This window comes from Lampris incognitus, chromosome 4 (assembly GCF_029633865.1).
Source record: "Lampris incognitus isolate fLamInc1 chromosome 4, fLamInc1.hap2, whole genome shotgun sequence".
NCBI classification, from domain to species: domain Eukaryota; kingdom Metazoa; phylum Chordata; class Actinopteri; order Lampriformes; family Lampridae; genus Lampris; species Lampris incognitus.
This window is the reverse complement of record NC_079214.1, coordinates 34162636-34179728: the sequence shown is the minus strand read 5'-3', so window position 1 is coordinate 34179728 and position 17093 is coordinate 34162636. Positions and strand designations below refer to the sequence as shown.

The window sequence follows — 17093 nt, the reverse complement described above, 5'->3', positions numbered from 1 at the left end:
CCATACACAGACGTTCACTATCTCTCTCTCTCTCTCTGACTCACACCACACACACACACACACACACACACACACACACACACACACACTGAAACAGGCATAGAGACATCGCATCAGATGTTTTTAGGTCATGAACAATTAATAGATCCTACTTAGAACAACATGAGTATTTGTCACAAACCCATGGATGTAAACACACACACATGCACAACACACACACATACACACACACACACACACTGCTCTAAGTGAGATGTGTACTTTATGACTTAAAAAGGGCTACAGCTGTGCTTCTTTGTTTCTGAGGCCTGAACCTGTCCTTGACAGTAAAGGTGATGGACCGGCTGGTGTTTGGGGTACGGAGTCTGGTTGTAGCTAAATGATGTATTCTGAAAAGCACTCTGAGGTGAACCAACTTTCAAAGCAATAGTAAATAATGGTTTATTTAGCATCCATGCAGTGTAATAAATATATATCATCAAACTTTCATAGTCACTGACAACAATAGAAACCATTATCTGTAACAACGTGCAGGGAACAGAGGGGTGTGAACATCACTTTGTTCAATATGACTTGAACATTCAGTCATGCAGTGACCATGTTAAACAGACAACGTTTGATAACATTATATGCAAATACTTATTTTACGAGGAGAATATGTAAAACATTAATGTTCTAGCCACTTTGTATAATTAAAGAAAAACAAAGCAGGCATGAGGACCTTTAAGAAACATCAAACTAGTCACAGGAATGTGGTTGGTGGAACTACAAGACGTGATACAAGTCATTCATTGCACAAACTTTGTGAAAGAAGAAACATGCCTAGGATAACTTACCACCTTTCTTTTTCCTTAGAGTGGCTTAAGGGGTGATAGAAAAAGAGATCTGAGTCTTTAAAGCCATAAAAAACGCACATCTTCCCCCTGTTTTATAGACCTCTGAAGTGTGCCCCAAATATGGGATTCTGCATTTGCATTTCAACTCAAAGGGGACACGCATAGTGGTGTAAAAAGATTACCTCTAACTATTATTATGATTTGGCATTCCTTTATCTTAGTCATCCAACTTTATCTTTAATAGTGAAAATCAAAGAAAATCTGAAATTTTACATAGTCTAACCTAATTTAATGTCATAGTTTTTGTACAATCAGGACACAAGTATCCCTTAAAGCTCTTCCTTCCACCTGCAAACATTGCGTGGTATATCATTGCGTTGTCAATTAATAATAATGTGGGGTTTTTTTTGGGATTTTTTCCCCTCCTTTTTCTCCCCAATTGTATCTGGCCAATTATCCTATTTTCCGTGCTGTTCCGGTCGCTGCTCCACCCCCGCTGCTGATCCGGGGAGGGCTGCAGACTACCACATGCCTTCTCCGATACATGTGGAGTCGCCAGCCGCTTCTTTTCACCTGACAGTGAGGAGTTTCACCAGGGGGACGTAGCATGTGGGAGGATCACGCTATTCCCCCCCTCCCCGCGAACAGGCCCCCGACTGACCAGAGGAGGCGCTAGTGCTGTGACCAGGACACATACACACAGACACAGCCAACCGTGTCTGTAGGGATGCCTGACCAAGCTGGAGGCAACACAGGGATTCGAACCGCGATCCCCGTGTTGGTAGGCAACGGAATAGACTGCTACACTACCCAGACGCCATAATAATAATAATGTGTTGTTGTTGCAGAATGGGCCTCATTCATCAGTCGTTTGTATGTACAAATGTGTTCTTACACACCCATGGGGTTTTTTAGCCCTGGAGTTTGTCTCAGAGACCAGCGTAGAACCTGGATAATTCCTGAAGTTAGACATCAGTTGGCTAACACTGATGTTTTTGCAAGCCTGGGTGATGGCTCGTTACAGGAGGCAGACAATAGCTGTTAAGGAGTAGGAATTACAAACAACCATCAGTCTTTGCTTCTACCTGTCAGACAATGTTAAGGGCTAAAAAAAAAATCCCATGGGTGTGTAAGAACAAATTTGTATGTACAAATGGTTGATGAATGAGGCCCAGAGAGAGGATGAAAAATAGTTTGTGTCTGGGGATGTGGAAAAATGTAGTTTTTTTTGCAGGACAGATTAAAGGCTCGGTCAGGCCGAGCTCTGAGAGGTTTGTCGGTGAAAGATGATACAACATCCACACCATGGCTGTAAGCATAATATTTTTCAACAATGGCATTAATTCAATATCTAAAGACCATGCCAATATGTCGTTTTTACTTAATGAAATCCAATATATTTTATGGACACAAAATTGGCAGATGGGAAAGAAACCATTAATTTTGTTATAGTAAAAAAAAAGAAGAAGAAAAACACGTGGATCCGGATCTACTCCAAAGGAGGCAACTTGAGACGAGCGCTTTTGAGGTCTATTGCCCTTTATCGGCCTTTAATACTGGGGTTGAGCACTGAGTGAATATTTCATCCTAGCAGATGGTCGATAATGATGTAGCAGAAGACTTTTTTAATGCCTATCCCATACCAGATGTGAAATCATGTGAAAGATGAATGATAAAAAGTTAATTTTGCATTGAGATTTATTCAAGCGTCAACTTAAAATATGCATAACAAAACTGTTACTGTCCATACTTCCTTGCATTTCTGATCCTCTTTTCGCCAGACTTCTATTCTGTCTTTCATTCTGTGTCACTCAAGCTCTGCTCTTTCTACACTTCTCTGCTTTAGGGAACCAATAAGAACAACTGACATTACTGACATATAGAAATATAAATTTCAGACTTCTGTTGTGATCATTCCAACCATCTACTGCTCCCTCCTTCTTCCCCTTTGTTTATTCCTTCCCCAAATCAAAATACTTTATTTGCTTCCTTCCTTCAACCCGTCCTTCTTTCCTTCAATCTTCCATCATTTCACTTGTTCCTTCCCTCTTTTAGTACTTACTGCATTCTATCTTTTTTCTTATCTCAATTCAGTTCCTTCTTCTTCTTCTTCTTCTTCTTCTTCTTCTTCTTCTTCTTCTTCTTCTTCTTCTTCTTCTTCTTCTTCTTCTTCTTCTTCTTCTTCTCATAAATCAATCAATACTTTTTTTCCCCACTTTCCCGACATCCTTTCCTTAATGATCTATCTTCCCCATGCCAATCCATTTCTTTGCTATTCATTCACTCCTTCTTTCCATTTATCCCAGCACCTGGGTTTCGGGAAAGGATCTGAAAAGAGCTGACTGTTCTGTCTGTCAGAAGATATTAGGAAAACGCAGCACTTTAAATATTGTGCACAGGGCCTTTCAAACTGAACACACACACACACACACACACACACACACACACACACACACGCACGCACGCACGCACACACACACACACACACACACACACACACACACACACACACAAACTCTATTTGAAACCCCAGATGCGAATGTAACCACTGATGTCATCTCTATGTTCGGCTCACTTCCTTATTTCTACAGCAATTGGGTATCTTGAAACAAGAGTCCTTCATGCAAGACGACAGCGGAGGGCGGATCATGATGACATCACAGATGACAGAAACTTCCTCCAAGATGAAATTAGCGAATGTGAATTTCATTTGAAGCTATAACAAAGCAAAACCAAAGAACAACCAAATGGTGGGCAAGAGTTAACTTAAAAATGAATTGGTCTGTACTGAGGCTTCATCTGGCCGCTGCGAGCCAGTGGATACTGGGAATTGGATGAAAGACTTGGGGTAATGCAGTGTTACTGCTTACCTTTATCCACTATTAGAGGAGAATAACCATCCAATGAAAAGAGGGAGGAGACCAAAGAGAGGCAGGGTTAGACAGGGAGTTCCTCAACTGGCAACCGGAGTCAAGTGCAAGCTAGCGTTGCTCTTACCTAGTTCTTCCAGTTCAGAGGTCATCGACTTGGAGCGCATAGACAAGGCTGTGGTGGGGGCTCTCTTTGGTGGTGGAGGGGCTAGCAAGCAGAGAGAGAAAGGTTGATGGGGGACAGAGGGGGAGAGAGGGGGAGAGAAAGGATGAGTTTATGACAGGAGGGCGGTCAAACAAAGGTAAGTAATGGATGAGGGACTCGTGGGAGTGAGAAGACAATATGTGATTCCAGGACTTAGGTTACCAACATATTGTTCAAACCACTTGGATCCCAACCGTGTTTGAGATGTCCAGGACAAATGGTTATTTCAAGTGTTTTTCGGCCTATCGGCTGTGTTACCTCTGTGTGACATGTACTGGGTGAGGAAAATAATTTTTCTCCCCGATCAAACAACGTCTGTCTGTCTATCTATCAACATTGAATATGTATGTATTTAATGGAGCTCTCTTCAGTTAAAAGACTAATAAGCCTGTTTAGCTCTAATTTCAAACCACCAAGAATGAATGGGCTGCCGCTGTCACTGCAGCACTGACGGATGCTTGATAAGTAAAGGATACCCAGTGATGCAGGCAGCCATGTTGTCCTCCAGCTGTCGTACCTTTTTTACGTGCGGTGTCCTCAGGGTCTAGGTTCCGGCTCACCGTCACCACTTTGATGAGAAGCCGGTTTCCCCCCTGGCGGATCATGTTGACTACTTGCCTGTGGCCCACCTTCACCACATTCTCCTGATTCACCTGCCACACACACACACACACACACACACACAAGCTGCCTCATTATGCCGTCACCGGAACTTCTAATTGGATTATGTCAAGGAAACTTAGAAAGGAGACGTTTTCAACTCGTTTATTTGAGTTCTTGTGTAATGCCTTTAAGTAAAAATGCTAACAGGAGTCGGTCATCGTTATCCCTTATCAGAAAAAACCTTTAAAACTAGATTATTCTGGGTCCGTGAGTCACCCATACTCAGTTAGTTGTGGGATTTCACTTTCCAATAAAGTAATGAGAAAATTATGGCTATGAGCTCCCTGGCACTGTTTAAACCCATCATCCGCCTTGGATGGACAGACTTATCTCCATATTAATTATTAAATCACATATTGTGCATGAAAACCCATGGTAACTGGTCTACTTAGAAAATGAGATCCTCCTTGTCTGCGGGGGTCTTTGGATGACGGCACGCATCACATTGCAGGCACATACTGTATGCTCTCTGGGCAATAAAAATGGAGAGAAACATAAACAGCCCTAAATGTCCTAAATAATAATACAAATCAAATGCCAAACATTATGTTTCCAGTTATACCCCATTTGATTTTTTGTTTTTTTTTGTTTTTGTTTGGTTGTCTCTTAATGAGGGGATTTTGGAGGTCCTGTAAGATCTGCCAACCCATTCAGAGCTCTATTAATGTGTGTGTGTGTGTGTGTGTGTCTGTGTCTGTGTCTGTGTGTGTTTAAGATATGTAGCAACAAAGAACTACAACAGAAAAAAAAAACGGAATGGGGGGCATGGTGTGTGACAAATTCGACAACTGGATTCAAACACAATGTGGTTAGGTGTAAGCCTGTACTCTAGAGCTCTTCTTTAGCTGGGCAAACCACCATGATACCTGTGAGCATCAATTATTTTGACTGGAATATTTTTGTTTAGTATGTTTCTTCGGGTACTGGGTTATGACCTTTGACACAAGAAAAAGAGAAAAAAGAAAAAAGAGTTCAGGTTCATCTTAAAAGTCATGGTCACAAGGGAAGATCATTAACTGTCAAGGCTGGGGTCTTTTTGGCCAGTCCTACTGGCCATATGTAAGTCAGCGATATGCAGACTGGCAACCTGGGGGGGGGGGGGGGGGGTTGAACTACAGACATGCATAATATGCACAAAAATACACAAGTGCACACGTATTAGTACACATTGTGTACTCTCTCACCCACTCTCTTTCAAACACATGTGGTTTGGATGGTTTTTAATCTTATCATGGCTAGCCTAATCTAATATGGCCCCTGATGTCTCCTCTTGCCTCCCTTTTCTTCTCCTCTCTTCCTTTCTCCCTTCCTCTTTTTTTCTCTCACGAGCTCTTTTTCAACTCTTGCTTCCACTCTTCCCTGTTAACTTTCCTTGCTCTTCTCACTCCCCCTCCCTCATTTCCCCCTTTCTCTCACTCCTCTCTTCCGCTCCCGCCTGCTCCTCTCCTCTCTCCCCTGCCCTCTCCTCTATTTTCTTCTCCTCTCCTCTGCCAGCCAGCCAAATGTCAAAGGGGAAGAGAGGGTGAATGACAAAATAAAGGGAAAGTGAGGTGAAGCGGAAGTAAGACTGCCTGGAGTGATGAAGAGAAGCTATAGAAAGATGCAGTGAGTGATGGAGAGACACAGAAACACAGAGAGAGAGAGAGAGAGAGAGAGAGAGAGAGAGGGGGAGAGAGAGAGAGAGAGAAGAGGAAGAAACACAGAGAAAGAGGGACTGGCACCGAGAGAGCAATGGTTTGGAGAGTACTGAAGTGAAGCACAGATAGAAAATGAGAGAAAATGAAACTAAAAAAGTTATATAGAGAATGAGAGAAAAAAACAGACAGAGGGAGAGAGAGAGAATGAGTGAGTGAGAGAGCGAATGAGTGAGCGAGAGAGAGAGAGAGAGCAATAGAGCTGGAGTCAGACTCTTGATGTTGCTTTTTAATCTCAGAAACACCGGTAGGGCATTACAATGGCCACTATTTTGATAATAAGAGAGAAATGCCACACCAGCTGGTCTAGTCTGACCTCGTGTTCCCTCCATCGGGCTCCATCAGACACTGACTCCAGTCTCCACACCCTCTCAGGTCTGCACACACATATCCTCCATCCTGTATAGGAGTAACCTTATATAATCTGCTCTGTCTTTCCTATCTATTGCATAACAATGTCAGGGACACACTCACACGCACACACACACACACACACACACTCACACGCACACACATACATGCATTCACACATGCACATGCACACATACGCACGCACGTGCATACTGACGTTTAAACACATGCACAAAAGCACAAGTAAAAACATGTGCACAAATATTTCTTTACGCTAATGTCATGATAAATAGTCCAATTTGACCTGGTGTGGGGCATAATTTAGGATACACGCTACCAGGTGGAGACAAAGAACAGGATGAGACGAAAAAAAGAGAAATAAATCAGGAAAACGGTTGCGTCCAGAGGGAAGCAGGGTAAAGTGACAAAACCGACCCAATTAAAAAGTCAAGTTAAATATAAATACGTATTGTTTAATCATGGATACCAGTTTGAATCACTCAAGCCTAACAGCTCATCCACAGCAGGCCTATGGTGTTCTGAAAACAATGAATTTGATGAAATAGTTGAGAGTTGGAACAGGTGTGTGTGTCCATCTGTGTGCACACTTTGTGTGGGTTATGCTAGTATGTGAACAAGCGAGTGAGCAAGCGAGTGAGTGAGTGAGAGAGTGAGTGTGAGAGTGAGAGAGTGAGTGTGAGAGTGAGAGAACGAGTTAGAGAGTGAGTTGTTTGATCAGTCAACTGGAGAGGGACAATGAAGAGAGTGAGAGTAAAAGAGAGGAAGAGCAATAGAGAAATAAACCCTGAGGGCTTCAAGATGCCCATAAGACCCCAGCCAAGCACGTGCGCACACACGCACACACACACACACACACACCCTCGGAGATAAACTCCTTCAATATAATGTGCATGTAATAGTCGGCCTACTGTCAAACCATGCAGAAGAGCCTATTCAAAAGATATTATCATTATCATAACCATTACAATAGTTTCACAACATTAGCCATTATCCTGCCCATTTAGCTGAAGACAGGCAGCCCTGAATCCATTTAATCATCCAATCCAATCTCATCAAATGCTACTATGCCTACCTCGCTGGCTTGCTAATTTTAATATGATTAATCAATGAGATAATCTCATCCATCCAGGCACATGCTAAAATGATATGATGCTAATCTGCTCTATTCAGCGCTGGGCAAGGGTTAACAGCCCTGCCCAGGGGTCAACTATTCTCCTCAGTCGACAGACATATATGGATTTATGTGTATGCATGCAGCTCTTCATTTATGTAATAGTTTTTTTTTGCTAAAAGGTGTCTGCCCAGGACTAGAGAGCTAAAATGTTAGTCATGCCCACTTTCCAACAAGCGTGAGGTTCAGGCAGGACTATTCATGTATTTCTGAAAATATTTTTGCATTTATGAGGAATGGCGATTGACATGTTTACTCTGATTACACCAGAGACCAGTATATCAAAACATGACACAAAAAATCCTCCTTAAAGTACACAGAAACACATCAAAACAGGTGGCAGATGAAGTGGCGGCGAGTGAGAAATGGCCAAGCATGCATACCAACTCCCAACACAAACTGTTACTTACGCCAGTGAAATAACCTGCCTCAAAGCAAGGGCGATTTTGACTGGTGTATGGTAAACACGTGGCTGGGACAGACCAGGTCAGCGCCCAACAAGACTTTCCTTATTAAACATGCTCTCTCTGGTCATCATGACAAAGCTTACCTAAACCCTGAACTCCAGCAAGGGCTTAGGTAAAAGCTGATAAAGGATGTGCATTCATTGACAAAAAACATTCACTTTGTGCTGCTTTTGAAGAAAGTAATTACAAGAAGCAAAAATGTGAATTACGGACGACTGTTGGGCTGGAATGTTTGACTGTCTCCCTGTGACAGCAGCTACTACTACTACTACTACTACTACTACTACTACTACTGCTACTTTCGGCTGCTCCCGTTAGGGGTCGCCACAGCGGATCATCCGTTTCCATGTGACAACAGCAATTTAAGTAATAGGAACAACTCCTAAACCCCTCAAGAAAATTGGTACTGAGCAAGACAGACTAGAAAAAGGGAAAGAGAGAAAAGAGACCCATGCCTATAAAAGAGAAAGAGAGGAAGTGATGGAGAGAATAACACCGGACAAAGAGAACACAAGGCCTAGATGACCGTCACTTGTTGCCTAGAATGCCAATGAAAGCATATGGATGCAAAGCTGCAGCATAATGCCCTTCCTGTTGTCATCCAGCCAAAGAAGTGTCTTAACCTGGCTCTCGATGCAAACAGAAAACACATGGGCTGTCCATGGAAAACCACACACACGAAATTAATGATGGATCTAATGGATGCAGGTGTGCCAAAGATCCAGCATTGACAGTAATAACGCCAATTGTTAGGGCTGACTCCATCTGTCAGTCTGTGTGTCAATGCTGATAGGTCCTGGCACACCTAAATCAAACAAGCCCATTATTATTTTCATTAGCTGCAGCTGTGTTTATCCTGCTATGCTAACATCACAGAGTAGCAAGACCAGCCTGGCATGTTTTTTAACCTATAAATGTCAGCAAACTCACTAAAATGGTCTAGGGTTTAGTTACTCTTTAAGTCCTGTTTTCCTGATCTTTCTGCCCACCTGATCAATTCTAGTCTTGCCTCTGGCACTGTTCCACCTGGTCCCAAAACTGCCGCAGTTACTCCTATTCTAGCAAAACCTGGTCTTGACCCTACTGTGCTAAACAACTATACATCAATCTCAATTCACTCTTTTATTATGTTAGGGTTATTTATATTAGGATTAATCCTTCTGTCTGTGCCCCTGACCATACACACACACACACACACACACACACACACACACACACACATATATATATATATGCAAATCTAGATTTAAACATGCACACACACACACACACACACACACACACACACACACACACACACACACACACACACACACACACACACACACACACACTTGCTTGCTTTAGGTTGTCCGTCGTGTCCGATGATGACAATCCTGCCTCTGTCACTTGTGAGTCTTCTTATGGCTGTAAAGCCCGATCCGCGATCCACAATGTCTGCCACAGACAGAACAGGTGAAATCATTGACTGGGGGTGTAGGTGTGGTACTGGCTTCATGTCTCTTCAGACGTCTTCTGGTCCGTCGATCACCGCGGTCCTTCTCGAGGTTTTGCACCCCTTGTTGACAGAGCTGCCGCCAGATGGAGCGTTGGGCGGCAGTGTCTTCCAGCTGGCTCGGGTTCAGGCCGCACTTCTTTATGATGGTCTTCAGCTGGTCTTTGTACCGTTTTTTCTGGCCCCCTGCCAAGCGGCGGCCAAGATGTAGCTGGCCATACAGCACTTTACGCGGTAAGCGCTCCTTTGGCATCCTGATGACGTGACCGAGCCATCGAAGTTGGTGCTGGGTGACGGTAGCCTCCATGCTGATGCAGTTGGTCTTGCGGAGTATTTCAGTATGGGGCACTCGGTCACGCCAGGTTATCCTCAGGATGCATTGTAGGCATCTGATGTGGAAGGCCTCAAGCATCCTGAGGTGGTGGCTGTACAGGGTCCATGCCTCACAGCTGTAGAGGAGAGTCGTGATGACAATTGCCAAGTAGACAGATATTTTGGTGTGGAGGTTGAGGTCTTTGTTTTGAAAGACCCTTCTCCTAAGTCTGCCAAAAGAGGATGACGCTTGTTTAATCCGGTTTTGCATCTCCCTGTCGATGCTGCAGTCGTCAGAGAGGAAGCTGCCCAGGTATTTGAAGGATTCCACTGTTGCAAGTGGTTTGTCGGAGATGTTGAAGGTTGGTGAATGAGATGGAGGAGTAGATGCCCACTGGCATACTACTTCAGTCTTTGTCACATTTATAGAGAGCCCCAGCCTACCATACGCCCTTGCAGCAGCTGTAAGGGTAGCTTGTAGTGCCTCGGGTGTGTGGGCCACAACTGCACAGTCATCTGCGTACTGTAGCTCGATGATGTGCTCCGATGTCATTTTTGTGACCGCTTGGAGCCTACGGATGTTAAATAGGTTTCCATCTAGTCTGAAGTCCACAGTAACCCCACTGTCCTTCCTGATTTCCTTGTGGAGCAGCAATGTCACACACAGGAGGAATATGTTGAAGAGAACTGGAGCAAGGATGCACCCCTGACGTACCCCGGTGCACACCCTGAAGGGCTCGGATTCCTGGCCTCCAATGGTCACACGTGCCATCATCCCCACGTGAAATCTTTGAAGGATGTTGACAAACTTTCGTGGACAGCCAAACTTCAGGAGGATGTTCCATAGGATGTCCCTGTTGACTGTGTCGAAAGCCTTTGACAGGTCGATGAAGGCTATGAAGAGGTTCTGATGTTGCTCCCTGCACTTCTCTTGGAGTTGCCGTGCTGTGAACACCATGTCCACAGTACTCCTATTCCTCCTAAACCCACACTGTGACTCAGGCAACAGCTCCTCTGAGATGTGTTTTACCAGCCTGTGTAACATGAGTTTGGCCAGGACTTTTCCAGCAACAGCCAGTAGTGAAATGCCACGGCTGTTGCCACAGAGGGACTTGTCTCCTTTGCCTTTATATATGGAGATGATATTAGCATCCCTCCACTGCTGAGGGACAGTTTCGTTCTTCCATACGTGTGAGATGAACAGGAAAAGTGCACGGGTGCAGAGGTAGCCTCCCTGTTTAAAAATCTCTGCAGGGATACTGTCAGGGCCAGGGGTCTTGTTATTTTTCAGCGACCTAACTGCACAATGAACCTCTTCAAAGGTTGGTGGAAGGTCAAGGTCTTGGATGGTGGGGCGGACAGGTAGTTCATCCAAGATCGAGGGATCTGTTGGGGAGGGCTGGTTCAAAAGAGTCTCAAAATGTTCTGCCCATCTTTTTGTGATGAGTTTCTGGTCCTTTATGAGGGTGGTACCATCATCAGACTTCAGGGGGGAGACAGAGCAGTTTCTTGGGCCGTAGATGGTTTTCACTGCATCATAAAAGTTGTGCATATCATTTCTATCGGCATGGGATTGTATTTCATTTGCCTTCGATATCCACCACTCATTCTGCAGGGCACGCAATTTTGACTGCACCTCTCTCCTGGATGCTTGCCATTGTTGCCGGAGTGTAGCTGATGTGGGATTGTTGAGGACAGCACTATGTGCTTTATGCATGCCTTTGAGTATGGAAGTTATAGTGCCTGTGTTGTCATTGAACCAGTCCTGGTGTTTTCTGCTCTTGTAACCGATGGATTGGGATGCTGCCTTGTAGAGTCTGGAGCTCACGGAAGACCATTTCCTGTCAATGGAATCATCCGTGCTCAAGAGAAGCTCAATGTCTTCCAGGTTTTCAGCCAGAGAGAGGCGGAGATTGTTCTGGACCTCAGCCTTTTCTAGCCGGGTACAGTCAAGCCTCTTCTTTCCTGACCTTTGGAGATGAACAGCAGGGCGTACCTCCACCTGGAGCCTGGTCATGATGAGCCGGTGATCTGTCCAGCACTCAGCACCTCTCATTGCACGAGTGAGTAAGACGTCTTTTGTATCAGCACGTCTCACAATGATGTAGTCCAATAGGTGCCAATGTTTGGAGCGTGGGTGCATCCAGGATGTTTTGTGCTTGTTTTTTAATTGGAAGAGGGTGTTTGTGATGGTCAAGCCATGCTCAGCACAGAGGCTTAGGAGGCGCAGTCCATTTGCATTGACTTTCCCAATGCCATGCCCACCAATGACACCACTCCACACCTTGTTGTCTTTCCCCACTCTGGCATTGAAAACGCCCAGCAAAAAGATCTTGTCCTCCTTGGGTATATGACGGAGAGCCTCATCTAGTGACTGATAGAAGCGGTCCTTTACGTCATCCTCTGATGGCAGTGTTGGTGCATAGGCACCTAGGAGGGTGGCATAACGTTTCTTGGCCAGAGGGATCCTGAGTGACATGAGCCTTTCACTTATGCCAATCGGTGTTTCAGTGAGTCTTGGTAGGAGGCTGTTTTTTATTGCAAATCCCACACCATGCTGATGCTGTCCTCCTGCAGGGTATCCCTTCCAGAAGAAGGTGTAGGTGTCCTCCTTCAGGGAGCCTTCATCCAGGAACCTGGTTTCACTGAGTGCAGCAATGTCAATATTGTAGCGATTGAGTTCCGCTGCAATTAGTGCAGTCCTTCGCTGAGGTCTTTCGGCATTAACGTCCAGCAGAGTTCTTATGTTCCATGTTGCCAGTTTAAAGGGAATTATTTTCTTTTTTTTATTTCGACCGCAGAGTGGAATGTCCCGATAGGTGCGGTAGCCTATCCAGGATGTTTTGAGTGGGCAATGTTTAGGCCACCTTTTCTAGGCCCCTCCCCAGTTGGGGTGAGCAGTGTGGCTCCTAAATAGGGCTGCTCAGACACACAGGGGTCTGCCGAGAGCAGCTGCCACTCAAGCCCAGCTGCTGGCGACCATGAATAGCCCTGTGCCGCTGGCGTGCAGGGGTCTGATTAGGAGCTTCCAGTGCATTCATACCTGCTCCCGTCACCAGACACCCCATCGCCGCCAGACTTTGATCCATATTCCGGTTGCTGGTCTCACCGAGGCAGAGGTGGATACCTGCGCAAAGAGATTATTTACAGTGCCGCTGGGGGTGCGCATGTCCCAGCAGCACTTCTTCACTGTGAGAGGGTGGGATCTGGTGGCAAGGGGGGCCCAAGACGACCAGCACTCTTCCACAGCTGCAGGAGGCTGCCGGAGCTCCAGTCTGTCAGAGGACCGCCTATCGTGCGCCACCATGCACGTTGCTTTTCTCTCAGGGTGTGCTCCCCTAGTCTTTGTCGTCCTACACTTACCCACAAGGCAGTGGGACAGTGGTTGGTCAATGCCAGGGCGTATCCTCGTCACATGGGCCTGCGCATTAGACCTCTGGGGACCACTGTAGCTCCGAGATCCCCTACAGTTTAGCCAGGGACCGCAAGGTACCCAGTTACCATGTGTGGCCACGAGGAGGCACTGCAGGAGTCTTGGCGGTAGAGAGGCTATGTACCGGCAGGGGAGACTTACGCACTCGGCTCCTCTTTTCACCCCCACAAAGAGGGCTAGCCGGCGGCAGTAGCTGAGAGCAGAGAGTAGCAAGCAGAAGCAGCATGCAGCATGCACTAACTACAAGCACTACTACCCCAGTATTACTGCACTGACGCATCACACACGCCCTGTGAATCACGCACACACAACACACACACACAACACACACACACACACACACACACACACACACACACACACACATACACACACACATATATATATATATATATACATATATACATATATTATATATATACATATATACATATATACATATATATATATATATATATATATATATATATATATGCAAATCTAGATTTAAACATGCACACACACACACACACACACACACACACACACACACACACACACACACACACACACACACACACACACACACATACCTAAATTTCACTCATGGGCAGTAAGAAGAGCACTCATTACTTTTTACTTGTGTGTGCATGCATGCATGCTTGTGTGTGTGTGTGTGCGTGTATGTGTGTGTGCGTGTGTGTGTGCGCGTGTGTGTGTGTGTGACTGAGGTTGAGACAAAGACAAAAAGGGAGGAGCAGACAAACAAAAATCAAATGAGATTGAAATCAAGAGAATGAGCAAGGGAATAGGAAGAAAAAGAAAGGAGCGAGAGTTTAAAGGTAAAGAAAGACCGGGCATGAGACAGCAATAGAAAGAGAAAGAGCCAACGAGAGACAGAAGACAGAAGAAACAGAGTTTATTCTGATGACTCAGAGTCCTAGTTAGAACAATCTTAGTTCTGATGAATCATGCATCTGAATATCAGACTGAGGATGAGAGCACACACACAAACACAAACACACACACACACACACACACACACACACACACACACACACACACACACACACACACACACACACACATATCTTTATATACACACCCACCCACAAACAAAATCTCACATACACACATATAGAAGAACAATATCCTCTCTGTGTGCTCTATAGGTAGACAGAGCATCACACAAACACACACACACACACACACACACACACACACACACACACACACACACACACACACACACACACACACACACACACACACACACACACACACAAATACGATCTATCCTACTGATCGCTGCTGCCAAGACCCTTAGTCATGTGTTTGTTTCATCCAAACTGGATAAATGTAATGTCTGCTTCTCTGGCCTGCCATGTACTAGCATGAAGAACTTCCAGATGGTACAACATTTTGCTGCTAAACTCTCCATGCCAAATGCAACTTTAAAGTGCTACTGCTACCAAATACTGCTTTCTCCTGTCTATCAGACCGTATAAAGCATTATGTACCATCCTTCACCTTCTGATCCCGAGGTGCAGGCCTCTTCTCTGTTCCCAGGGCAGTGATAACACAGCAGGTAACAGAACATTTTCTAACTGGGCTTTTTTTTCATTGGAATAGTCTTCCTGCTCACATCAGAGAGGCCATCTCTGTAGTTTACTTTAAATCTAAACTAAAAACCGAGTGTCTTTACCATTTGACTAGTAGCAGTTATTGCTGAGCGACTGCTTCTTCTCCATTTGTGACATCTTTGGCTACACATCATTCTCACTTTGTGCTCACTCACTCTTAGTGTGAGCGATGGGTGGGTCTGCCGGCTGTGTGTATGTATATTTGCAGGGCTCTGTGGCACATGGTTGGTGATGCTGCATGGGACAGTGCTGTTCTGTGGTGACGTCTAGGGAAGATGTCTTATGTGCTTCTGCATGCGGTGCCATCCCAGTGTCCACTTTCTTTTCTGCTTTGTTTCTGTATCTGCTATCACAATATCTCCGTATTCAACAGATATCTGGCCTAGTTATAGAGCTCTCTCTCCTGTTGCGCTTCTTGAAGTTTCTCCCACTTTTTTCTCTTAATGTTTTCCCTGTGGGTTTTTTTTTCCAAATCTGAATTGAGAGTTGCCCTGTGATGGGCTGGTGGCATGTCCAGGGTGTCTCCCCGCCTGCTGCCCAATGATTGCTGGGATAGGCTCCAGCATCCCCGCGACCCCAATTGGGATAAGCGGCTTGGATAATGGATGGATGGATGAATTGAGGGTCAAAGGATTAATCTGCAGTCAACCGTCTTTTACGATTTCTCCCTGTTTCTCACTGTGGGAATGTAAAGCCCTCTGAGACTGTAACTGTAACTTTAAGCTATAGAAATAGTTGACTTGATTAATTGTGTCCGCCAGGCGGTAGCCTGGAGGGGATATTGCGCTTGGTTGCACACTGTGTGTGTCTGTCCGCTGCTAATCTCTCATACTACTATCAACCTAATAATTTTTGTGCACAGTTTTGACTGTATGATCAGGAATCTCTCATGGTTGCGGTGATTCAAAACCTTTGAAAAGCCTGTTATATACCGCAATTGAGTGCTAACTCCTCAGCTAGTTTTTCACCTAAGTCCGAGGACTGGAAAAACAGAGGTACGTTTGGCGGGATCTGCATTCTACCGAGAGTGCACTCTTCTAGTTTAACTTGGCACAGACTCACTCACCCTCAGCTTCCATGCTTACACTCTGGATTTGAAACAGCTGTGAGGAGGAGCACAACAGGTAAAGTGACACCTCAGACAGCCATGACGGACAAGATTATATATATTTTATATTCGTATAAAAATGCAAATGGAAATAGACCTAATTCAGCCTCGTGCAACTGAATTTGCACTCAGACCCTCATCCCAACCAGGGTTTGTCCAACTGCAGTCAATTCAAACCCCAAACCCCCCAGGCAGCCATTAACCTGTGTTATCAACTATCTATATTCCCCCTTGCCCTTGAGCTGTCCACCCTGGTCACCCAGTCCCAATGTAGCTGACAGATATTTTCCAGGTAAAACCAATCTTAAGCATTAAAAAGAATGACTAAACGTGGATCACATCAAAAGAAGAATCAAGTTGCTTGAACTTCTGCAATAATTCAGCTTGGTTTCATCATATTAGCGGGTATCTCTGAGCTGAAACATGAGGATGGCTTTTGGCTTGTGGCTGACCAAGGCAAAATCAGACATTAATCGCAGCTCATGGGGATTGACTGGGAGGGCAGATATGCTCTCTTTTCCACAAGGCTGGCAAGCTGCTTTTCAAACATTGTTTCCCCACCTGAGAGAAAGTATGTCACTGCCAATTTCCAACAATTTCCAATTCTTCCAAAACTGTGCTCTCCTTTAAATACATCAGCATCTTCTCAGCCTCAGTTCATTCCCCTTGGGCAGTGCACTTATCACTCAACTGTTTAGCTTATCTCCTTAAATTCACCTTCTGAATGAACTTCATTGCTTCAGACATCTCCATCTTCCAAAACAAGATTTGGACTCCTTTCAGAACCAGCACTCAGTGACCTCATCACCTCTGGCAGCTGTTTTCAATACGGTTGCCAGCCCCAG

The 17093-nt window shown here is 45.0% G+C and overlaps 1 protein-coding gene across 1 annotated transcript in view; it reads right to left on the bottom strand.

The window, feature by feature from the left end:
- Nucleotides 1–17093, bottom strand: part of LOC130112029 (SH3 and multiple ankyrin repeat domains protein 2-like) — a 195137-nt gene that overhangs the window by 16015 nt on the left and 162029 nt on the right. Inside the window, exons 17-20 of the mRNA XM_056279335.1 lie at nt 4429–4564; nt 3834–3914; nt 3707–3715; nt 837–860 (exon numbers count right to left, since the gene is read on the bottom strand). Coding sequence (XP_056135310.1) covers nt 837–860; nt 3707–3715; nt 3834–3914; nt 4429–4564 — 250 coding nt within the window. The remainder of the gene's footprint in view (nt 1–836; nt 861–3706; nt 3716–3833; nt 3915–4428; nt 4565–17093) is intronic.